The sequence below is a fragment of the Notolabrus celidotus genome, chromosome 6 (assembly GCF_009762535.1).
Source record: "Notolabrus celidotus isolate fNotCel1 chromosome 6, fNotCel1.pri, whole genome shotgun sequence".
Lineage (NCBI taxonomy): Eukaryota > Metazoa > Chordata > Actinopteri > Labriformes > Labridae > Notolabrus > Notolabrus celidotus.
The window spans coordinates 14,309,585-14,336,441 of NC_048277.1; the positions used below are offsets into that span (position 1 = coordinate 14,309,585).

The following is a 26,857-nucleotide window of genomic DNA, read 5'->3' on the forward strand; positions in this document are numbered from 1 at the left end:
AGGTTTTAGTCTGTGATGCCTTTATAGACTGTGCCTCAACTCTCCCATCATTTTTTTGTCAAAGAAGCAGGGCCAGAGTACAGAAATATGAAGAATAACCTGATGCTTCTTTTATCTTTATCTGTAATGTTTCTTTCCAGAGCTCACGACACAGCAAAACACTTGTAACCACATCAGGCTATCACACACCTCATAATTAAGAAGCTTCCTGCTGATGTCTGCAGTGAGCTGGGAAAAACTCCAACAAAAGAGTTTCTGGACTCCGTCTTGCAGAAGAGCACTTTTAATTAAAAGTAGTCAAGCCTGCTTCCTTCATCGAATAAGTACCTTCTGAAGATGACTCAAATATTCTTCCCTGCCATCACTGAAGACAGCAGCATCATCACCATCACTTCGCCAGCTGCATGCGCTGTAGTGATCATCTGAAATACAAGACTTCTGGTGATTTTTAAAGAAGTGGAAACCATAACAACTACAGACTGTTCTTTATTAACTTTTTTCATTTATTAACATATTTACTGCTCACCTCTGCCAATTCTAAAAGAATGTGTTTCAAAACGACATAAATGGTGTTTATTCTGGCGTAGAAGGTTAAGCCGTGTTCTTTTCTGAAAAGAAAAACAATCATTTGTTTCATTCATGCCCAAAAATTACGCAATTTTGGCAGGTCTCTTCACAGATGTTTTCACTCAAAAAAGGCTATCCTTCATAAGCTCAATTAAAATTTATGGATTAAAATAATATCAACAATTATCTTGTCATCACAAGTTATCATGATGGGTTAAATCAAATATATTATCTTTATTTTATTTCCATTTGTATAGAAATGATTTGAGAAAACACGACTTACCAGAACGTGTGAATCACTGAGAAACCAGTCTGTTGACACATTATCGTGTTACATTGTAGGTCTTGTTGCTATGACATCATTTATTGTTTTACTCCACCAACCCTAGAATGATTTCTTGTTTTCTTGTTATCAGCTAATGAGTGGGTTTTTTTTATGTGTTTCTTATAAATAGCTAAAATGGCTAAGAGACATTCATCAGTGTGAGCAAGAGATGAGCTCATTAACCAAGTGTCTCACTTTCTGTTAGTGCTCTATAAAACTTTGTCACGTTTCTGACTTTGAATAACAGCGTTCAAAATGTCAAAAACACAACATAACCAAACTGTCAGCAGGCACTAAACAGAGTCATATGTCAGCACCCTAATGCCAGATGATTTAGGGGTTAGGTACAGCATGTACCAATGCTGTGTGTGTGTGTGTGTGTGTGTGTGTGTGTGTGTGTGTGTGTGTGTGTGTGTGTGTGTGTGTGTGTGTGTGTGTGTGTGTGTGTGTGTGTGTGTCTCAGACTATTAGAAGGCACAGGGTATCCCCGTGACAAAGAGCAGCAGGGGAGCAGCAATGGATTTTTTTTCTTGGCAAACACCACAAATTGATTTCCCAACTTTCATGTGGGGTCCACTCAGGCCAAGAGGAGAGCAAGAACAGGAATTTGTTCTCTCTCTCTGTTGGTTAGGCAGCTGTTTCTTTGGACTGGGCAGCAGAGTCAAGGGGATAAAAAAAAACGAAGAAACTAAAAGTGAGAGTGAGGTTGACAGAAAGTTGAAAATTCAAGGGCTTTTTTTTTTTGTTCCAAATCAGATTTCTTTATAGCGACGCAGGGGGTGAGTGGTTCCAGGCAGCAGACAATGGGCCAACAGGATCAATATTGACATTCTCCCTGGCGATAGCTGAGTTGGCTGGGTGAGGTCAGGGACTGGACCTTTGTATTAGCCAGCCAGCATTAGTGGTCACGGCTGGGGGACACTTACAGTAACCTTGGGCCTCTCAGAATAATGGAGGGTCTGAACGAGTCCAGGAGAGGTCCCTCCCTTTTATGGGCCTTATTACCGTAAGAGAGCTCAGACCTGCAGTGGGCTGATTCAAACACAGATCATTACTTTGTCAAAACAGCTACCAGACCACGCTGGCACATGCGCAGGCCAGCTTGTATGGCGGTCAGCATCTCAAGGTGCCAGTTGTTGAGCACAGCAGCCTTGGGAGATGAGGCAAGGAGAACACAAGAAAAGTAAGCAGAGACGTTTTTGGACAAGTGAGAGTTTATTCAGTTTTACTCCAACAGAATTTACAATTAAGACCGATCCACTGGCAAGTACTGCATGAAAGGCAAACACGCACACACACATCTCTCAGAGTTATGGCAAGAAGTGTTACCACGAAATAATAAAACACTCCAGCAAATTCCATATCGCTGCTTTGCTGACACAACATCTCAATTGTTGTTTACCTAAAGTGGTCAATTAATCCAAGGCAAACTCATAAAAGAGGAAAGGATATGGGTTATCCAGGTAGACGGATCCAGCTGGCAGAGTCAGGGCAACTAGAGATACCACAGTATACCACTCTTCAGCATGGCAGAGGAAGAGAAGTGAAGGAGAGGGAGAGGAAGAGGAAAAGGGATGGTAAAAGGACAGGAAACTCCTGAGGACCAAGGAGAGACAAAGAAGAGGAGTAAAAGTAGGAGGAGGTGGAAGAGGAAGAGTGGGAGGAGGATGGAGAGGAGGTCATCTGAGGTGATGGAGATTCTGTACGCTGGGCTGGTTTCATAAAAAATGGAACCGATCCACTCTCCTCCTCCTGTGATTCTGTTCTGGCTCGGGTTTTTGGATTGAATCCTCGCAAACTCAACACACACTCACCAAACACATGTCTCCAGTCTCCCACACACATGCTCATTCTTCTTTACTTCAAGATGTGTGAGTGTTTCTCACAGAAATAGAACTGACATCACAACAGTCGCGTTGTAAATCAATACACGTTTCTCCCAATGAAACACCCGCTGCTTACATACAAGTGTAGAGTTCTTGGTCAGTGGGTTGTCTCAGAGTCCGAACCACTCGGTAACCCCTCCTCTCCTGGGGTCCAGTTTCTGCTTTTGCTTCTCGTCCTCCATGAACTTCTCCTGCATCTCTTCCATGGAGCCCTCGTCCGGTTTTTGCTCTTTATCTGGGAAGATGTCAGGGAAGGTGAATGTCTGGTCCTGGGCCTGGGATGAAAAGAAAACAAAAAGAGGAACATGAGGAGAGAAAACATTGTATTTTTACCTCATAATAAAAATAATGAGTTTATTCTGTGTAAAATCAAATTTTGTGAAACAGAAGAAATGTTTCCTTGAAACATTCCTTGTTCTTTACAGAGACAAGTAATGAGATAATAACTTGAAATTCAGGACATCCTCCTCTATACTGCTCTTCCAGTTTCACAAACTCTCTTTTTCTCTCAAGCATTCACTATCTCCAACTCTCTCCCACATTCAATCTCGCAACTCTCTACATTTCTCTGGTCTTGATTTATTCAGAGGGGAAGGATGGTATCCATTATTTATTCCATACCAACCCATCTCTGGACATGGCTAATGCATCACTGGTCCAAACGTAGTCTGTCAGGCCACCGTGAAGTACAGTACAGTACAGTACAGCCAGCACGCGCAAACACACACACACACACACACTTGCACGCCCACACACAAAAAACTAACAGGTCAGTGGGTGCAGGCATGCACACATATCCGTAGCCTATCCCTCTCAGCCTCTCCCAAGGACACCTGGCAACAAGAATTCACTGTTATCAATCTGGAGCCAAATCAGTGCTGTCCTTAAATGACTCAGCTTCATATAAATGGATCGTACTGAGTGATGATGAAACTGCTCTTACATGTTTCCACCACATCACTGTGTATTTTCTACAAATGGCTTATCCTCACAAATGTTCCCATGGTGATCACTGACTGATGACATCATAGTTTACCCTAAACAACAGCCTTAACTTCATAAAAAATAAATTGTCATATTTCATCGTGTGACTCACACTTCTGAATTATTTTATAGAGCCACTATAAAATGAATTGCTTCCATGAACACAATTGTCAATCAACTATTCTGTTTAAATATGTGAAATATTTTGTTTGGGGTCAGCATGTAGGCGTAAAGGAATGGTCTGGCTCTGATGTGAACGTTACTTTGTCTGTCTCCAACCGCCAAAATACCAAGAGAAACATGCATGTAATTACCACATAGCATGGTTTAATTCCCAAAGGGGGAGACAACACGAAAACTCACTTTGTCAAAGATTGAGAATTGAGGGTGGAGCAGCTGAGACAACCTCAAGCATTAATCTAAGTAATGTTGTGACTGAATGTTGTGTTTTGGGCATGCAGAATGTCTGATTTTATATGCATGTTGGTGCCTAAACGTCAAGGTAGGACAAAAGGAAAACTGGATTTTGGTTAACCTCAAGGCACATGAATAGTGACTGGACAAAAAATCAACTACAAGTCAACTTTTGTCTCCATTGTGACATCGTCATTTATTACTAATATGACCTTAAAAGAGCTATGAGGCTGAGTGTTGCGTCAGTTGTTGCCAAGTTTGAGTACTACTGAAAAATCAAAGAAAGAGAAGCTGTAAACTTTATAATTCCTGCAATGTTTGTGCAGGCCAGCAAGTGTTATTGGGCTGAACTGATTTCTTTCTTTCTTTCTTTCTTTCTTTCTTTCTTTCTTTCTTTCTTTCTTTCTATCTATCTATCTATCTATCTATCTATCTATCTATCTATCTATCTATCTATCTATCTATCTATCTATCTATCTCATGATTGTTCCAGGTTAACTTGCGAGTAATCCCACATTTTTTTATCCTTTGTAAATGTAAATTAAAGAGATACTTTCCAAGTTTGTATACTCTTAACAACATGAGAGTGGACAAATATGTTTGCATTAGGCAAATGTATGACTATTACTATCGCAACAATCCAAAACAATGAAGAACACTGTCCAGAAAATTCTCCAGAATAAACTAAAAGGTGAAGCATGTTAAAAAAAATAGCTAAAAACATAGCATGGCCAACTCAACTGCTATTAGCATGGCACATCTTGAAGTGGCAATATTTGCCCATTCTTCTTTACAAAAGAGCTCCAAATCCATCAGATAGTGAGGGCATCTCCTGTGCACAGCCCTCTTCAGATCACTCCACAGATATTCAACTGGATTCAGGTCTGGGCTCTGGCTGGGACAGCCCAAAACTTTAATCTTCTTTAGTTGAAGTCATGTTTTGTTGATTTGGATGTATGCTTTAGTTTGTTGTCATGTTGAAAGGTGAAATTCCTCTTCATCTTCATCTTTCCTACAGAGGCCTGGAGGTTTTGTGTTAAAACTCACTGGTGTTTGTAACTGTTCATATTTCCCTCCACCTTGACTAAGGCCCCGGTTCCAGATGAAGTAAAACAGCCCCAAAGCATGATGCTGCCCCCAACATGCTTCTCTGTGGGTATGTTGTTCTTTATGTGATGTGCAGTGTTGTTTTTATGCCAAAAATAAAACATTTGCCACATGCTTTTGGGAGACTTCATGTATGTTATTGAAACATTTTGCCAGGATTGGATGTTCGTCTTCATAAGAAACAACTTCTGTCTTGCCACCCTACCCATAGCTGAAACACATGAAGAATAGGAGAGATGTTGTCACATGTAAGACACAGCCAGCACTAGTCACAAATCCCTGCAGCTCCTTTAATGTTGCTGTCGACGTCTTTGAAGCCTCCCTGAACAGTTTTCTTCTCGTCTTTTCATCAGTTTTGGAGGGATGTCCAGTTCTCTGAATGTCACTGTTGTTCCACATTTTCTCCACTTGATGATGACTGTCTTCGTGTGGTCCATGATATATCTAATGCCTTGGAAAATTATTTGTACCCTTCTCCTGACTGATACTTTTCAACAATGAGACCCCTCTGCTGCTTTGGAAGCTCTCTGTGGGTCATGGCTTTTGCTGTAAGATGCAACTGAGGCAATGTCATGAAAATCCTCCTAGAACAGCTGATCTTTATTGGGATTAATCAAAGTCACTTTAAATTATGACAGGTGTATACTGACTACTATTTGTCATGAGTTTGAATTTGATTGGTTAATTCTGAACACAGCCATATCCCCAGTTATAAGAGGGTGTGTACACTTATGCAACCAAATTATTATTTTTTTTGTTTGTTTTTATTCAGCCCCCTAAAAGATTTAAAAAAAAATGTTCAATTGAATTGTGCACATTACAGGTCACATTAAAAGGTGGAAAAAGTTCTGGCATGATTTATCTTTTTCTCATTTCTTTACATCACAAAACCTGGCATTTTAACAGGGGTGTGTAGACTTTTGATATCCACTGTATATAGTCCTCCAGCAGTGGGAACATTATGATAAGTAAGGGTCTGGGGGTCCTTCCCCTGAAAATTTTGATGCAGTTCTGTGAATTGTTCTGAACCAATTTATGGCTTTTTTCTCTGCATTATTTGTATGGTGTTTATTTACTCTTTGTCTCTGTGTGTCTTTTGTCTTAGGTGTTAATGCTTTATTTAGGCTGCTAGTGCCAATTTGCATCCAGGACAACTGAGTCATTTCCCACCATTTGATTTTACTGAACAGAATTTCAGCTCAGTATTATTTAGCCTATCTGTAAGTTCTTTAGTACAGTAGGCCTATAGAAAAAAAAATCCTGGTTGCAAAGTTATATTTTATTTGCTAATTAAGGGCTGAAGTATAGACCTTGGCAAAGTCATAGCTGGCAGCCGCCTTTGCAACTGTAATATACCAAATTACGGCGGCCTTCAAAATGTCAACACAACTTCAGCACATCCATGTCATTGTCTGTTGGCTAACCAACGCCTCTTACATCACTTTTGAAAAAATTCACAGCACAGTAATGTACCCAAAGAGCCAAGATGCCTCACTGCTGTCCTTTTAATATCAAAAGGCTGAGTTTGAGCTGAACAACAATTAAAAACCAATGTAAATTTAAAGTCTCAGGGTCAACTATTAGGTCCTAAAATGCAGAATTCTTGTTAAATCTGGAAGAATCACATTCTTTAAAAAAGTTATCCTTACAGACGAGTAATCCTCCTGCACACTCTACCTAGACACCATCCCACATCTTATACAAATGGGGTGTTTCCAGCAGACAAGAATCCCTTGCTGTTTTCTTGTGCTGTGTTGCATGTAAGAGGACAAGTGCCCTACTGGATTGTCTGATTGTTGTCAGAGGTTCATGTGGAAAGCAGCTTAAGTGATTTTATGTTTCAGAGGAAAACAAGACTATCTGTAAGCAATGATCAAATCAGTTCTTCCAACCGAAGATCCATAGCTCACTGCATTAGGATAATCATTCTTGGTATGTGAACTACACTTCAGACTGGTATGTCAACTCCAACCATACTGGCATAGCAAGGAATGTAACTACACCCAAAACATCTATAATGGCAACTACTATTTTAATGATGTTTTTCTGGATCTAAACTCTGTGATACCAGCTTTGAGGAGCAGCTGGAACAAAACAAACACAACCTTCAATCAAAAGGAAAGCAACCCTGTTCTTGTGTTCTTGTCTTGCGGCAACGCCTGTACTGCACACTACAGGAGGTTTTCTGGAGAGTGTAGTGATACAGGAGGAGAGGGACTAGAGAGCAGACCCCCTGAGGAGGAGAGAGCTTAGTCAGGCACAGGCAGAAAGCTGCCAAACAGCAGAGAAGCACCTGGAAACCAGTGGCCCTGCCAAGACCTTCAGTGTCTTTCAACACACACACGCTGCCATCGAGGAACACAGACTCCAAAACACAAACACTGGACCAGGCCAAGGGAAGTTTGCTGCAGGACTGCGAAAAGCAGTAAGGAGAAGGAGGCAGCGAGGAGAAGGATGGGGTCAAATGATGTGAGGAAGTGACTGGGAGAGAGGAAGAGGAAAGAGGTGTTGACTGAAGACGGGGTCGACCACAGCGCTATAAACACCAGGCCTGGCAACGGGAGGAACAATGAAGCAGCAAGCCAAACTAGACTTCACCCAACTTGAACTAAATGATGTCGCATGACAATTCCCAGTTACACCGCACAATGCTGGACACCTTGAGTATACACATGGCGAAGATTAATACCGGCCTCAAAGAGCGCGATTCACAAAAACAACAAAGCTCTGAGATTGAAATCAACAAAGCACTGAGACTCGTTAAACAAGTCTTATTGTTGGCAGGAGGCCACACCCTGTGTGTGTATTTGTGTGTGTGCTCAAGCGTGTGTCAAGCGTCTGCTGGACACATTTCCGCAGTGAGAGAAAGTGCTGGCAGAGAGCATTCATATTTTAGTTTGAAATATATACATCACACCACAGCGCAGGCTGAACCTGTGTCCCCTTGGTCTTCATGTGCTCCAAACCGAGAGGATCTTTCCTTTGCGTCTGTGTGCCGTGCATAAGATTGCATACTGAGTGATTTATGAAGAAGAGCAAGGTCTAGCCAAGAAGAACAAAAGTGGAGAAAGACGGTCAGGCATTATTTGCCTCCTAGGGTTTCCTTTTAGTTACCTCCTTTGCTTCCTAGGCGAGGATATTTTCCCTCACTCTGCCATCATCTTCATCAAGGTCCCAATTGGATCAAGATGCCATCCAGGAATATGGAGACGAGGCCCCTCACTGCCAGTGATGTAAACATACTCCTCTTACGCACATGAACAACCCATTACATCCAGACTTTCCCTCTCAATGGGGAAAATAAGAGAAACAGGGGGGGTGAGAGGGGGGGCTAATGTTGTCATTGACTCTCTACCAACTCGTTTCACTTTCTCCCTCTGTGTGCATGTGTATGTTTCCATATTAAGCTCTGATTTAATGTCTTGTTCTCTTTCAGGAAGTGTGTATTTAGGATGTCGGTATGGCTTGTGTCACATTTGAGGACAAATGTCAGACTTTCACCTGTTGATTGTGGACAGCTGTCAAATCAGAGACAACAGTCAGTGTCCTGTATTCTCCTGTATTGCTGCTTGTTTACAATCAGTTTAAGCTTCCAGGTTACAAATGCGCTTTGGTAGAATAAAGTCCCTCAATCCAACCTGACTTTGTGAATGTGTGCGTGATCCTATAATAATCCTGTTTGGAGCCCCAGAGGGAAGGAGGGAAAGAAGAGAGTGAAAAGAGAGAAGACCAAGTGAGAGATGGAAAGAGGCACACAAAGGACAACTGTATTCTATCTGATTGACCTTTGCTTCTGATCTGTGACAAACTGAGCATAACTCAAAAACAGCCAAAGGGAAAAAAAGTCCTGGTGTGTTTGTGTGTAATTATTTCCCGTTAAGAGGAGGGGAAAAAAAGAGAAATGTTAAAAGAATGGGCAAATGTGTGTCCAGCAGCCTTGGAATGCATGTGAAATCAATACTGGGGAAATGTGAAGGGGTGACTCTTTTATTATTCATAAGCTTAGATTCAAGTATGAAATATGAAAGCCATAGTTGTTCTGGCTTGATGTGTTAAAATGTCTTTGATGAAAACAGGAAGGTGCCGGTGCACAGTGCTTTTCCGACCTGGAGCTGAATAGAACATTATGGCACACTCAGCAGCCGAGGACACAAAAGGCTGATTCAACCTGCTGCTTAGACAGTTAAAACACACAGGGGATGAGACTGGACCGGACTGGACCCAGACCAGCAGCAGAGCCACATGTCCCACATATCCCTAAGTAACAGCTGAGATACAATCAGAATTTAAATGGCTATGTAAGCAGAGTAAGAAGTATGCTACGAATCTGAAAATAAAAAAGGACTCTTTTAAAGCTGATTACTCAACCCCATAGTTGTAGTTGTTCTGACTTTATTTTAATATCCTCAATGAATAGAATCAAATTTTATGTTCTCTGGAATGAAAGAAGTTTGGAGAAAAGTTTTATTACTATGAGGACTGTTAAACAGCTGTAAAACTACTCTTGAGGTCAAATGGCTTCTTCCATTCGGATAATCTAGACGTACTAAGAACAGAATCCATCAGAAAATGCATTCAAACTGCTCTTTTACGACCTGAGATCAGTCTCTCTCTTGTGCTTGCTCAAGACCTCAAGCACCTAGAGTTATTGTGGAGCTAAATAAGATGTGACTGAGGGTTGGAGGCCAAGTACACTGACTTTTTGGATGACCACACTTGACCGAATTAAAGAACAGAGCAGCTTTCAATGGGGTCACAGGGACTGAAAAGGCTTTAAGTGGTTTGAAAATGAGAACCTGAGTCATTCGCTGTTGGACTAACTACAGATCCCTTTTTTTTATCAATCCGAAAGCCATCAAGAGACACAGCCGTTCACAAAAAAGCGGTCAATAAAATTAAAGCAGATGTTGGCAGCTGTTATTAGAGTATGGACAAATCTGGGCACCACTCTGAAACAGAGGTGTTGACGACGCGGTGAGAAATCTCATGAGGCTGCAGCTCGTGTGGCTGCGGTGGCAGTGCGGTGGGGTAAACTGCGCAGAGACATTCTGAGAACTGGTGGAGTGTAAGTGTGAGTGTGTGTCTGAGTATTGAGGGGGTAATGAGAAAGAGACAGAGAGGTGTTCACATTGCGGTTGAATCTATTTTGACTGCACGTTGGCGGAGCATGGCAGACTACAGAGGTACAGACCACAGTGATGAGGTTACCAGGATTAGAGCTGAGGGCTACCCCCTGCTGCGTGTGTGGGAGAGAGGATGTGTGTGTGGGAGTGTATGTGAGTAAACCCTATTTACAATGTTACAATTTGCTACAATTTAATTAAGCTGTTGCTTCTGCACAGAGTGATGTACACTTGAGAGTAAGTACAACACAAGCAAGGATCTAGACAGTCGGGGACAACACTGGTCACACTAGCTGCTTCAAGTCCAATCAGACGCAGGTGCTATTGTAACACTGCTGCAATCATCACACAGGATCCTAATTAACCTCAATATCATCCTCACACTCAGTGCCACTGTCACCAACATCATCACTAGCATCAACATCATTAAGTGCATAGGTGCTTACTAAAGAGCTGGGTCTGTAACTTTCTGAAATGTAGAAAGGGACTCTGAGGATCAAATGTGGCTGGGTAACTCATTCCACCACTCGGGACTACAGAGAGGAGTCTGGCTTAAGTGCGTGGGAGTTCATGAAAGAGCTGGGTCTTAAGCTTTTTTTTAAAGGTTGAAATGGACTCTGCGGGTCAAATGGAGTTCGGTAATTCATTCCACCACCAGGGGACAACAGAGCAGAGGAGTCTGGTGAGTGACTCAGGACCATTGTTGATATGGGAGAACCAGGTGCCTTTCATTGGCAGAGCGTAGCAGACAGGAGGGAGTATAGACCTGGAGGAGGGGTTCCAGGTAAGCAGGAGCTGTTTTAGTTGCTGTTGCAAGCAAGCAGCATGGTTTTGAATCTGATGGAGCCTGAGGAGAGAAATGAACAGCGGAGTGATGTGCAATCATCATGCGCAGTGTGCATGCAGGGAGGCCTGCCAGTGAAGAGTTGCAGGAGTCAGTGCTTAAGATTACAAGGGCCTGTACCAGGAGCTGTGTTGCATGCTCTGCAGGTAAGATCTAATCTTACCAATGTTTTACAGGGTCAATCGACATGACTGAGCAATCAAGGCCACATGAGTCTTAAAGGTTGGCTGGTCATCAATCGTGACATCGACATTCTGGGCAGAGTTAGAGAGCATTGCCTTATTTATCCAAGGAAAGATTAACAAGACAAGCATAAGGTACACATCAACAACAATTCAAACTTTTGGTCTAAGTGACCTGCTGGAGGAGGTAACAGGCTTCGCTCAAAGGCAGCTCATTTACTTCTAGAGAGTCTGCTTCACTCTTTACAAGCTGGCCTCTTAATCCCGACTATACATTTATTTAGGTGTGATCACACCTTTCTCTTGTCTGTTTTTTCAACCGCAGATTCAATTTTTTGGCCTGTTTCTTCTTGGTTCATGTAAGTTCACACTGGCTAAGAACAAGTGAACCAGGGCTTGTAAATCAAAGTCAGATGGACTCTTGAGTATCTTATTTATTGGACAGACTTCTGGCAACCTGTCATCATACAAGATTACAAATGTTGGCAGCCAAAGAGCTGGAACAAATTTGATTGCATTTCCTTAGGTAACTAAGCACTGTGGGTGTGTCAGCGCCACTTGCCATGATTTAGCATCTCTGGTCTTCATACCAGATAACAAGAAATAGCTGACTGCAGTGCAGGCTGTGGTTGCTCTTGGTTAATTTGTTATGCAAGGCTTTCCAAGCATGAGTAACTGCTGGCTGTCTTATGTCAACATCCTTCTCCTTGTACCCATAAAATCATGTGAAAAATGACCAAACAATGGTCAACATGTTTGTGAGAATGTTTTTCAGAATGTATCTTGTAGTGAATTATAATTGCATATCCTGTTTTAGTAAACTGAGCTTCAGATTATTTGGAAAGAATAACCAGGTTTGCACTGAATCAAATCTCCCCTACCTGACAAACCTACACAGCACTGGTTTAAAACCTCTGGGAACATGACTTGAAAAATGTAAACTTCATATAGAAAATCAAAATTCAATGTGTCATTAAATGAAAATACAATCATAGCTATCAGAAAATCTAGGTCAAAAACAGACCAGTTAAAACCATTTCTCAGGACTCTGTTGGCATGGATTGACATATGTCACTCAAACTAAGCCATGGCAACAGTCATAACACAACTACATGTTTTAGCCATCTGACTCCAGAGATGACAAAACTCCAATATCTGAAAATTATTCATTCCAAATGGTCTCTGAGTGCTTAATAACAAAATACTTTTTTGCTTTATTTTGTAGCCCCCACGATTTGGACATCAGAGATGTGTGATGCCTTGAGAGGTGGAGGCTAAAGTACAGGAAAGTATGGCATGGCTCCAGGTTTGGCTAAGCCCTGAGCTTTCTCAGCAAAGTTGTTGAGTCAGTCCTGTGGGAAATGCACAGGGTATGTGGGACTGCTTTGGCACCTGTATCACTAAGTTTACCCTAATTACGTATTGTATAGTAGTGGTGCTGTGTTGTGCAATGTATTCACTGTTTGAACAGATTTTTGTGTAAATCAACACACCCTCCACCTCAGGCCTGACTCCCCCTCCTAAACAATAAAAGACAGAAAGCCTGGTTAGCAGAAGTGACCCTAAAGCTCAGGAGTTCAAGGGTACGAGTCCACACATTCTTGGAGTAAACACTCTTAACCATTGATCTTCAGTTTTAGACCAACACCTCCTACGAATATCCTGTTAGGATTGTTGAACTCAACAGTTTGAGGCTAATATTGTTTCATCTAGGAGGGGGAAAAAAAGGAGAAGAGGCAGTGAAATAGGACAGAAGAGGAAAAGAAATGTAGCCTGATGATTGTAAACAGCTCCAATGGCCAGGCCCCTTGGGTGGGCTACACATTCACTCTCACTTTATCTCATGACACACACACACACACACACACACACACACACACACACACACACACACACACACACACACACACACACACACACACACACACACACACACACACACACACACACACACACACACACACACACACACACACACACACACACACACACACACACTCTCTCACATAACTTTCTGCCCTATGCCTCTGTCCAGACCTCCTGGTATAAACCATTCCAGGAAGAGAGGAGTAGAGACAGTGGAGAAGAAGAGATGGGGTAAGGAAAAGGGAGGGTGAAGGGGTGAGGAAAATCAAAAGCAAAGGATAAATAAAACTGGACTGTTGTCTGTTGACTCATAGGACGGAGGATGAGGTGAGGATGATTCGATGGTCAGTTATGAAAAAGGTGCAGGTGAAGAGGTCTAACTGTTGAAATTACATGAAAACCCCAACACCCTCCAGTAAAAGACAGCTGAGAGTGAAATCATCCTCCTCTGAATAGGCAGATAAGTAGCAATAAGAGTAGACCACTAACCAATAGCATCCTGCTGTGGGTTCATTCAAGGTCATGACCCTGACCCTCCCTCCAATTACAATGAAATCTCCTCCACAGCCCGGCAACAGCCGAATAACTTGGTCAGCCTTGGCTTGCAGCTTAGTATGTTACTGTGTCTCCACGTCATTCATATTAACGGTCTTTACATGGCCTTACATTTATGACCTATGGTTCATATGATGGCGACGAGACAGCAATGAGAACAATGTTAACAGGCAAAAGGTTTGTATCCACTAACAGTGTATCACACTATCTTCGACACATTCAATTTCTTTATCAAAGTATAGAGGATTTCACCATCCTTTGGTGCTGCTGTCTACGTTTGTACATTCATGTACAGCCATGACATCAGTATTTTCTGGGAAAATGTAAGAGTCTAATCTTTGAACACAGAACAAGCAAAGGGCATTTCAGTCTATGGGGGGCGGGGGGGGTTATTCAATGTAACCACATTCAATTAACTAATCCTTAGAGTACATCACGAGTACTGCCAATACCACATGTTCTATCCCCTCTTCGGACACAATGTTACTCCTTGTTGTGTAAGAGGAGTTAATGTAATCAGTATACTTAAGATTTCTGCTGAAATAACATTATTCTGCACACAAGTCGTGTATATCAAGCAGAAAAAAAATCTAAACTAGAGTTTGAGATAATCATAAAAAATGTACATTTCAATACGATTCCTTAGTGAATATAAATAAATAAATATATCAATAAATTGTGAATTTTTTATTTGAATGAGCACTACACAGTCCAGTCATAGGTCAGAGGTGATGCACAGTTATAACCTCAGCAACACAAAAATCCTGGTTCTAAAAACGTATTAATTTTAAAGTAAAGAATTGAAGAAATAAAAATATAATCTTTTTAAATATTTCTGTAAATGACCAAACTGGTCTTGCATATAATTTAGTTCATTATCTGAGTACCAGGTTTATTTTAGATTTGGAAGACTGGCAATCAGAAAAGGTGTGGTCAGTTTGAATTTTAATACCTTATATTAAATAGACATGATTTTTATTTTATAGATAAGACATGATAATGCTATTGAATTCCAAAAGTGAGAAACTTGATCAAGAAGAGGCGAATCGCACATGTGAGGCAGATGCCAAACACAATCTCTGACGTTGACTGGAAATATCTCCACATCTATCGCAGTGACCTTCTTGCACAGGGGTCCAATGGTGCGTACTTCTACCCAGAGACAAATGGAGGGTGTGAGGGAGTAAGTGTTTGTGCATGCGCGTGCATGTGACAGTTTTCATGTCTGGACATGTCTGCTCCCCGCCTGCTACTGGAGACACTGGACCCTGGTAACAGAGCTCTCAGAAACAGATCATCAGCATCTAAATACACACCCAGCAACCCACAGACACACTCACATCTTTCTGGTCTTGAAGTGGACCCTTGGAGGATAACAACAACAGCATAAGCAAAGAATGACACATCTGCTCATATTAGCAAAAGAGAATAACAGACTTTCAATCATGTCACCTTCAACCTCAGGTGAACACTCAACCTCTGTAGCTTTAAACTAAACCTCACCTCAAACCCACCTACCTCAACCCTGCACCCCCATTACACACGCATAAACAGCTGTCCACTATCATTATCCCCTCCATCTATGTCATTCATCCCCCCAGCCCCCACGATGTACCCCATTTCTTTCGCCAACACATGTAAACAACCCTCACATACCCTCCCCCCCAATTTCAAGCATTGCCTTCACCTTCCCCCGCCCCACTCAGCCTCAGACCTTACTATCTAGGCTACCAAACACACCCTCACACACAACACACACAAACACTCGGTCAAAAACACATGCTCACCCCTACATGCACATGCAACATAAACATCCAGGCAATGCCCCTGCCCCCTCCCCGATTCCTAGGAATGCAGGGAGCAGCTGGTGGAGAAAATAAAAAACGAAGAAGCATACCAAAACAGGAAATGCACCAACAGAGGCCTATCAGAGGGCTTTATCAGGCCAGTGGCAGCCCCGCTGAGAACCTTGGTGGCGCCGCATGCTGATTGGCTGATCAAAGTGGCAGCTGTGTCATTACAGGTCAGGAGTAATCAAGAAAGGTTACGCACATGCTCCTCTTGTGCGTGTGTGAGTGCGTGAGTTGGTTTGAATGTGTGTATGTGTGTGTGTGTGTGTGTGTGTGTGTGTGTGTGTGTGTGTGTGTGTGTGTGTGTGTGTGTGTGTGTGTGTGTGTGTGTGTCTGTCTGTCTGTCTGTGTCTGTGTGTCTGTGTGTCTGTGTGTCCAAGGCTATCTGAATAAAGGGAACCTGGAGGAAATGTGGGAGGAAATGAGGGTGATGAGAGAGGATGCTGTGGAGAGAGATAAAGTCAGGATCAATGAGAAGCGGCATGAGGAAAGAGGGAAAGAAGATGAAGAGCCAAAGAGAAGGAAAAAGAGGGTAAAGATGTCCAGGTTACCTGCATGTCTATCAAACAGACTGAGCTGTTATTGTTACACTAGATTTCTATAATGCTGTGCTTTTTTGATATTTGGCATTCAAAAAGAATCACCAGTTATAATTTCTTGAGGCAATACATCAGCAGTACATCTAATGCTATGTCGTTAAAGCTTGAACTGAATTGGTGCTAAGCATCAAATCTGTGTGAAGAAACAACAGAGAGCCCTGACTGAAGCCATTCAAAAAATGGTTTGCGTGTGAGAATTCAAACCGGATGGTTAAGACCTTGCTCTGTTCTCTATAATTCATGTTTCTCTCTCTCCTGAGCTCTTATGAAACCTACATGTACACACATACAAGCACACAGCACCACACACACAGGATTTTACTTGGGAGTGAATTTTTCCAAATCAGGAGACACATACGGTGATGGTGGGCCTTTCAGCAGAGCTTGATTGCCAGGAAAAGCTTCCCCTCTTCCCCTTTTATTAGCTTACCAACAGCTTACGTGCTCGTGCAGACACACATGTTCATGTATATGAACTCACGCTAATGAGTGCATCAGCCCATTCCTTCCTCCCAGAGATTTATATGCCTAGAATGCTGACAAATACATGAAAGTCAGAGTAGGGTTGCATGACTCATTACAGGAGGATTCTGACATCCGCATGTTTAACTGTTACTGCAAATTTCTCTGCCACTTCTACATTAAAAATAAAAAAACTAATGTTTCCTTCATAATGTGACTATCTATATGAGCTAAGGGGACATAAGATACAACTCTCTTTATATAAGTCAAGTTTGACAGCAGAGGATGTTTTGGAGAAGTGTTCCTGTCCTGTTTGCTTCATCATTTCATTTTTATGATGGTATTTTGGATGAATTGTATAATGCTTTTGACCGTCATGTTCGTCATTTAATCTATAAAAATAAGACGTTACACAAGGGCAAACACAATCAAGAACTGCTGTTACATAAAAGCTGTTTCTTATCGTTCTCAGTTTGATTTTACTGTCAACGTTAAAAGAAAAAAAAAAACCTGACTCTATATTTAAAGATTTTTTTTACCTCAATACTCTGGCACTGTCACTTTTTATACTCTCTGTGTTGATTCATTTTAAAAAAAGTTGATATGGTTACATGAAGGGATAAAATTTAGGTATGAACTCACCTTTTTTTGCCTTGCCTTATAATAGTATTGTGCTTGTGCAGTGTTTTCATAAATAGCTCTGTCATAAGCAAAATCTGCTCCACACTGACAAAAGAAAATTGGACATATAAAATGTATTCTAAGTAAAGCACTGAAATTGTCTTGTTATATTTGTCCTGTTAGAAGGTCATAAGATATTAATCAAACTTAAGGTCAAGGAGCAACCAACGTGAGCATCATCTGACTTTCTACTGTGATGGTGTACTAGATTTTAATTTTATTTTATTTTATTTGATATTGCTGTTGACAGTAGATTAAATCAAAAAGACAGTGCAGAGTTTTATCAGGATCACACTGTTCTTTATGGATATTAGAGCTGTTTTTAACAATTAAAAATTAAAAATACCATAAATTGATACCCTTTGCTGAATAATACATGTATAAAGGGGAGTAGCTTTCATTACTCCCCCATTCATTTTGATTTGTAAACTTTCCCAAAATATGTATTTAGATGTCTGGAAGCCGATCTAGCTACTGTTTTATGGCTACTGTAAAGCAACCAAGTAGACAAGAGGAACATTGTCAGGCAGGAAATATACTTGGTATGCGTTGAAGTTGCAATTTATTTATATGATGAACCGTTCAGTTCAGTGTGACAGAGCAAAAATGAGGCAGACACAGAGTAAAGGAGAGAACTGGAGGAAAAGTGGCAGAAGTTAAAAATGTTAATTGGCATGATAAGCGAGGGTGAGGCAGCACAGGGAAGGGAAGGAAGCGGAGCAGCAGACAGACAGACAAGGCTGTGTGAGGAAAGGCTGTGTTTGCGTGACAAGGTGGAAAGGAGGAAGAGGGAGGGAAGGAGAGCAGGAGCCATCGTGATCCAAATAGTTGAAAATAATAAAATTCCATACAGATAAGCAAGATTTCCCCCCTCGGCCCCTCAGCCTGATTCAGCACCTCCAGCTCCAAAGAGCTTCGCTTAGAACAGGAACAGTGGGGGCAGGGGGGGGGGTTGTAGTCCCCCATCCTGCAGCCCCCCCCATTCTGTACCCCTCAGCCAAGCCAGATACACACAGTCACTGAACCCTGGAGGGTCTATTGTTAGGCAACAAGGAGTCAATAACAGATAGAAGATGAGGGGAGGCTAGTGAGAGAAGCTGTACAGCAAAACGTTGCCATCTAGTGTCAGTCAAACAGAGGGGAGAGAGACCTGGTCAGAGTCATCCTCAATACAGCTGTTCTCCTCCTCCCCCCCTCCCCTCTCTCTCTCTCTCATTTTCAGCTGTGTCACCACTCCTCCATGTTTGCCACTCAGTCCCTCTATCGGTTTGTTTGTCTCTCTCTTTCACTTCAAGTGATGCCCTCCCCATGGACCAGGCAGGGGCGGAGAAAGCTAGAAAGAAACAAGGGAAATGAGCAATTTGAATGAAGCTACCACTTATTCTACAGCTGTTGGTTCAGCCCCATATCTTGTTTTGTTCTGCGGTCTTTCGTCAGTACATTGCTTAGAGCACCAGGCAGGCTTGCTGGTGCAATTGGTTGAAACCACTGTTGTTCGTGACCAGAGACCTGGAGAGAAACATTAACAACCTCTTTACAATGTTAATGTAAAGTTGACCACCGGGCAAACAAGTAATAATAAAGACATGCTAGTGGCTGAATGAGCAGATTGAGCTGTCTGGGTGCCTGGGTCCCCACAGAAATAGAACATTAAAAGTATGCTGTAACTAAAAGACATTTTTACAGCTCTTTAAAGGAGTTTAAAAACCCTCCTCACTTTAACAACATCCTAAAACGTATATATATATATATATATATATATATATATATATATATATATTGAAGTAACCTTTTTTAAGTATTAAAGATAAGTCTAAATATGACTAGGCTGTCATCCAATGAGGACAGCTACATCGTGACTATTATCATAATAATGACATCACTGGTTTGTGTGTAAACAAAACTCTCTTCATGACAACTAAAGGTCAGCATCGTGATAACACCTTGCACCATCTGTGTGTCTGCTCTTCCTTCTGTCACTAAGTTTTTACTTTCACTTCTTTGGCCACTCTGCAGACTCTCCTCTGACTGTACGAAGTGAGCTCTTGTCTACAGATAACCTCTGTTGAATGGAGCTTGTGAGGGATTTGTGCAACCACACCCCACAAAGAGACGGGCTTCAGATGATGCTTACGGGCTTCCAGTGAGCTCAGATTTATATTGGTGCACACATGAACTTCTAATCTCTGTGTGATGTTATTAAGTGTCCACACACTGTCAAACAGCACTTGACTAGTATGGATTTTTGTGTTATGTTATTGCAAACATCCCACAGGTGCCTGGACGTGCCATGCTGTGCCCAACACGCAAAGAACACAAACTGCTTCTCCTCCCTTCTGACCTCTTCGGAAAACAACTCTATGAAGATGTCTGAGATTCCTTTCTTTAAACTGATATCATCACAGACTTCCAAGAAAATGATACAGAACATTTATGGACCGGCTAGAAAAACATACATGCTCAGTAATAAAAGAAAGTTTGAATTATGTTGCAAATGTAATTTCAAAGCATCTTATAAACTGTCGCCTTCTTACAACAAAGGTTGAACCACAAGATGAATAAAATAAGAGCGTGCTGTCAGACAACAATCTCACCAGCTGTAGTCAATCTGCTGATTGAACAGCGTTCCTTTACCAGGATCCGTTTGACATTTACAGCACAATGTGGCACTAAACTGGATCATTCAGAAATGCTGGGACTGGTCAGGCATCCCATTCATATATTCACAACGTCGCCCCCCCGGGAGCTTTCAACATGCACTCTGAGCACTCAGCCCACTGAAATGCTGCAGCTGGCACCAGCCGGCAAAGCTATCTTGCAAACTAGCTGCCACTCTAAAGAGAGAAAATAACCCCTCCTCTGACCAAAACTCACCACAGCCTTTTCATTTACATGCCAGGCAAAGAACACTTTATCATAAATGTTTGACTGATGATAATGTTGCTGCAAAATGACTGGGAACATTTAAAACCAACTAGAATTTCATAAGTGGTGAACCTTTCCTTTTTTAGAAAACACCAGATTTGGTTAGGTTTACCTGGAAATGATGGCATCACGGACGTCACAGTTAGGATGGGCCAAGTGAACTCAGGGGACATAAACCACAGGCTGGATTTGTTTTATGGGCATGACTGAAAATGGTTAAGATGATTTAAAAACTTAGACACAGAATCTGATTAAACTCAACTATACATGCAGCATGATCTAGAACAGGGGTCAGAAGTGAATCACAAAACTGGATTTCTGACCTCAGCCTCTCTATGAAAAGGTAGAACTGTTGCACATCAGGCTACGTGCATAGGTGTCTTCCCAGGGTCAGGGCTACACAGACCTATGGTGTTGGCTACGACATTGATTCGACACAGAAGTATAAACTAGGCTTTATAGCAACTTTATTTAGTGCTTTTACACTCGGCTAATCCAAGCAATGCATGACAGCTGTCTCACTTCATACACATTTTTTCTCACTGACATGCAACCAATCTCAGAACCCATCAGCACTCATCATCTGACGATGAGAGATGACATTTACGTACTTTTCATGAATTTCGGTGTAAGTCATTGGTGTGAAAAACTACTTCTAGTAAAAGGCGTTATGTCTGAAACATAAAGGCTGTCATTTCTTGGTCCATTTCATCCCACAGGAAGGTGCCTGCTCTTCTGTTTTTAGTACCCCTGGGTCTCAGTTCAACAGTAGACACACAGACGCTTCCAACTCTGGCTTACTTCATTGATATGAGCTGAAAAATAAAGCTATTTCTTTTTATGATTTTCTTCCAATTTACAGGTCTTAAGTTTGCTGAAAAAACAACACTGGGAAAAAGATTTGTGAAAAGTAAAATTACAAACTTTGTCAAGTTCAAACTCAGTAGCATAAGAACACAACTTTTGAAATGTTCGTTGAATGGAGGTTGGATCAATCACTTCTGATGCATTCAAGGTAATTAGGGAATTTAACCATTGATGGGCTTTTGCAGTACAGTATCTAGGACATTTTTCGCTCAAGTGGATATATCTGATGTAGAACAGTTTGTTATCTGCACAGGCATGAAGTGTGTGTTCCACCTGCTTTTGCTCTCCACATGGACTTTTTATCCTGCATACATCAAAACCTGATTGGTCAATGCTACTGGGACTACAAATATACTACAAACGGAAACCAGAACACTTCCAATGATGAAAATCCAGACCCTGTGTTGAAGGCTACCTTTTTATACAAAATCCTTAAATAGAGATTAACGTGAATCCAACTGAAATCAGTGGGATAGACTTGAGATTTCTCATCTTGTTCTGCTGTTTAGTCATCCCAGCACCAACGCTGCCACCTTGTTCCCCAACCACACACACACACACACCCACATACACAGCCTCTGACCCCTCCCCCTGATCACTTTGCCCGTCTCTGGACCTCCCTGCTCTGGCTTGACTCCATCAACCCCTTAGTCACCTCCCCTGTATGAGCCCCTCTTACACACACACACACACACACACACACACACACACACACACACACACACACACACACACACACACACACACACACACACACACACACACACACACACACACACACACACACACACACACACACACACACACACAGAGTCCACGCATGCGTTACGACGTTATCTCTTCCCCTGTTACTGGGGTCCTCCACTAGGCATGAGGAAAATGGCCGTCACGGAACCCCGCTAACCGGAGGCCTCCCTCAACCACAGACCAGGAGTAAGAAACAAGAGAGAGGAAGAGTGCAAACGTATTACTGCTGCTATATAAGCTGATGGAGGGAGCAGGGGGAGGGAAGGAGGAGGGGAGAGGAAAGGATGAGGGTAGAACAGGGGGACCGCGGTGTGAGCATCGACCCACAGAACACTCTCCCACATGTGGAGTCAATTAGGAACAATCTTGTTTTCTACCCACTGCTGCAAAGTAAGGAGGGTTTTCTGGGGCTGTGTGTATGTGTGTGAGTTTGCGAGTGTGTGCGTGCATACACAAGACAGAGAGTGAGGTAGGAGAGGGAGTTGAGAGAGCCTGTTTTTTTCAAAAACCTGCCAGAGAAATAGGCCGGATATTTGGTTTTATATCAAGCTGTTTTAAGCACAAAGAGCCTGCATTTCAGTCTCTCTACCCGTTGTTCACCATCAAATGAGCATGACTCCAGCAAACCACGACGTGATTGCAACTACAGACTGAATGACATCCAAGGAAAAGCATCAGCCCTCTGGGGCTCTGCATGCTTGAATGATGCACAAAAGTCACAGACGTGTGTGTGTGTGTGTGTGTGTGTGTGTGTGTGTGTTGTTTTGCATCCTCACACTTATCATTGTCGTTTGACTCTAGTGAGACAGAAGCATCACTGCTGACTCCACGAGGAATTCCAGACACACAAAGTCACAGGCCACTTCCTTGGTGTCACAAGGAAGGAAGTCTCCCTTTTAAAAGATTAATGTCTGCTTCAAGCATGTATCCTCTTTCAAATTGTTGTGTTTAGACAATTTTCATTATTCATCCGTTTCAAGATTGATGGCTCCCAGTCGGGTGGGCGGTGGGGCGTAAACAAGCGTCTGCACCACTGTTGATTTATCTGGTAAAGATCAAAACGGCAGGCGAAAAACAAAGGGCTATTGCTTTTGACATCTGCATCAAAGGAGCATTAAAACAATGACTTTTTTTTTTTACATTTTTAGGGGGAGGGTTTGTTTGATTTCAAAGGGTAACTGACTTCAAACACTGGCAAGATGTGCAGAGAATGGGCCTTCCTGACCCAAATCTCACCTCAAACACAGGTGTGAAGGCAATGGCCATTACGCAATGACGGAGTCTGGGCTGCCACGCCACCATGGGGAGTGTCCCTTAAAACACACACACACATACTAAGTGCTCATGACTGTTCACATTCCATTTATGGCACAACACAGAGAGAACAGAGAGCTATGCCAGATGATAACCATATCTCAATATGCCCTGTAATAAGTCTGGCATGTGCGCAAAGAGGACCTTTTCACCTCAAGCCCTGCAGGAACCTGGACGGCTGCTTTTCCAAGAGGGCAGCCAGAGAGTGTGAACCATGCAGGAGAGAGAGATGCATTGGTAGGGATATGTGATTTGTGAGCAAGTATGTGTGTGTGTATGTGTGCACGAGAGGCTTTATTATGTGAACAGGGAAAAAAAATTATAGGGGCAAGTTATGAGCAAGTGTTTTTTAAATTTCTGTAATGCACGTGCGCAATGATCATTTTATTATGTGTATGTCTGCTCATACATGTGCATGAGAGTGAATTTAAGAGCTCACCTTCAAAGTCCACCTCTGCCTCGGGGCTCTGTGGGAGAACACCAACTAACCCATCTCACCTCTCTCACCCAACATATCCCCCCCTTCAAAAACAGCCCTTGACAGAAAAGGCAAAAGCTCAAGTCTTGAAATGCCCTCTCCCCCTGGGTGTTGTGTTTAATAATGAAACCTCGACAATTAGAAAGAAAAATAACAGCCTACAGAGGGCTGGGTGTTAAAAAGAAAGAGAGTGTGTGTTTCTGGAAAGGTTTCCACCTCCCACTGTGCACTGGACAGGAGTCAATGAGCTAATGCTACTCAAACAACACAGCAACCAGAGAGGACTTGGGTTAAAAGGATGAGTGTGTTTATGTATACAGTGCTCAAGCATGTTTGAGTCTTCTCACCAGCTGTACGTAGGCTATTTTACTGTCAGGCTTCTTCACCCTCTGGTTAAGGTAATTCCTCTTCTTGTTGGAGCCTAAGAAACACAGAAAACAGCAGATAATGCATCTGTGGGTTAACAGGAACGATAAACAATAGGCAAACTGGGACAGATTGATAATGACAGTATTTAACAATAATGTGATAATTGACATGAAGTTAAAAAGTCAGATGGTGGAAAGTTGAAAAGTGGTGCAGACGTTGCTATACTGTTTGTACTGTGGCTTCTCTGAATGTAATTGGAAGATTTTACAAAAAAAAGTGAGCAGCATTGTTTTGTTTTTTTTTGCAACATGTTTTCCTGCATCAATGTGATGAGAGTCTGAGTCTAATGTGATGACTTAATGACAGATATCAAGACTTATCCATGTGGTTTAGTCATTCTCACTGAACAGTTTGAATGGTATGTATGTTAATATTGGGGCTGTATAAAGCCAAATTATTTGATAAGTCAATAGAGAAGAAATAACATGAAATATATTTTTTTCAATTAACATTTTCTAACCATAATGGCAAAAATGTGACTGTTCTGGGCGCGGACTTGGCCTAACAGTTAAATTGTGCGCCCATGTAGCTGGCAGCCTGGGTTCAAATCCAGCCTGCAACCTCTTTCCCGCATGTCATTCCCCCACTCTCTACCAGTTTCCGAAACTATCCACTGTCCACTCCTCTATAAAATGAAAGTGTAAAAGCCCCAAAAATATAACTTTAAAAATGTGACTGTTCTAGCATTTCAAATGTGAACCTTTGCAGGTTTTCTATTTTTCCACATTTTCTGTTTAAAAAAAAATGAGTTTCAAAATGTTTAGTTCAAAATGTTTAGACAATCAACTGCTTTTGACTAGTTCTGAAAGAAAGTGAATATGTAGATGTTCAAGTTAATATCACCAAAAAAATGTGCAGATACAAATAATCAGATTAATGATGAATGCTGATAATTGTGCAATTCAGCACCAATCAGTTGAGATTAAAGATGATGAGTGTTCGGACCACAAGGAACAGCTTTTGTATTTCAGTCTGTGGTGTTAAACTATGGAACAGTCTCAGTATGGAACTAAAGCAATGTCTGAACATAATTCAATTCAAGAAGAAGTACAAATAAATTATTTTCATAAGGTACAAGGAGGAAGACAAGTGTATATAATCACGCGGGGTTTACTTTTGTTTGTTAGCATAAATATGAGGATAATATATGAAGATTTGACATGTGGAATTGCACTCATATAATGGCAGAATATAGTGAATAGAGGGGCAGGATTAGATAAGTTTTAACTTCTTCCTACTCCTTTTCACACATGTAAAGTAAATTGTTTCACTGCTTGCTAATATTGATTTTGTTTCTTTTGTAAAAGTGTTTCTTTTTATTTTATTTTTTTCTTGTATGTTTGTATAACTCTTTCTCCTCTTCTGCTTTTTTTTAATTGTATTTTTATTTTACATGTTGAAAATAAAGTCATCAAATCAAATCAAATCAAATCAATCACTGTAGTGTGATTTCAGACTTATAGTGATTAGGGATGCTCCGATCAGATTTTATGCTGCAGATTTCTATACCGATCAGCCATGAGTGCCGATCACTGCCGATCACCGATACCGATCACATGGATTTTCTGTACATTTTTCAATTTAGTTATGGTGAGTGCTACATCATCTGGGAAAAAAGGAACCATAAAATCACCTAAAAAAAAACAAAACGTCTTTTTACTAACTTCTTCAAGAGAAAAAATACAAAAAAAAAAAAACTTGCAGGCACAATGCAGCAACTATTCAGTCAAAAGGACAACTGAGAGACACTTAAATGTACCTGCTATCAGTAACCCAATCTTTAACAGATTGAAAACATTAAGGCTCTCAACAGGCTAAATAGTGCAGAAAGTCAAATAAATAAAAGACAATATGTCTCACAAGTTTGTCTTTCTGAATATGCCATGTTTGAAACTCGTGAAACTTACAGAGAATTGGATTCCTTCTTTAGGGTGACGTTCGATGTGAGATTACACAGTCTGGTGGAGCTCTGGCAGCGCTACGTCTATGAATTATTTACGTCCCGGTGGCACGTAGCGGGGCTCCAAGTGAGAGAGCAGTCGGTGGAACCCGGTGTCTTCATCTAGCCCGATTCAATTATTTTTCGGGTTATTTGCTTAGCCTTCTGACTGTCACGCTCATACAGGCAAGTGTTGCCACCGTGGGCTGTGTTAGCTGCCGTCTGACTGATACTGCTCTGGCTGTCTTCTTTTCATTCACTGCCGTGAGCCTCAAAAACTCACCATACTCCGCCAAGTGTTTGCTCTTTAAATGTCTTATTAAATTGGTTGTGTTGAAGCTTTTTTAACGTGCTTCCCCTGCAAGGTATTTTTTCGTCGCATGTGTTGCAGGATGCAAACTTTACATCACTCTTACAGACTGTATAAAAGTTCCACACGGCAGACATGTTTGTTGTGGTTTTCCGCCGCGCGCCTGCGCAGTGTGAAGGAAAGGGGGAGGGGGCACACTACACACAGGTCCTCTTTGGGCTGCAGGCTGCAAAGTATGAGCCACAGGTGATGGTTTTTTGTGATCGGCAATGAAAGGCACTGATCGGCATATGCCGATCACATACTTTTTCACAGAAATCGGCCGCTAATGATCGGTGGCCGATCGATCGGAGCATCCCTAATAGTGATAGTTCAGTTCGTCTCTGGATGACAAACAGCAATA

The 26,857-nt window shown here is 41.7% G+C and overlaps 1 protein-coding gene across 1 annotated transcript in view; it reads right to left on the reverse strand.

Moving 5' to 3' along the window:
• Positions 1–2,086: 2,086 nt before the first annotated feature.
• The window catches only part of mrpl23 (mitochondrial ribosomal protein L23), a 41,351-nt gene continuing 16,580 nt past the window's right edge, over positions 2,087–26,857 (reverse strand). The window contains exons 4-5 of the mRNA XM_034686300.1: positions 24,124–24,197; positions 2,087–3,053 (exon numbers count right to left, since the gene is read on the reverse strand). Coding sequence (XP_034542191.1) covers positions 2,889–3,053; positions 24,124–24,197 — 239 coding nt within the window. The 3' untranslated portion in view covers positions 2,087–2,888. The remainder of the gene's footprint in view (positions 3,054–24,123; positions 24,198–26,857) is intronic.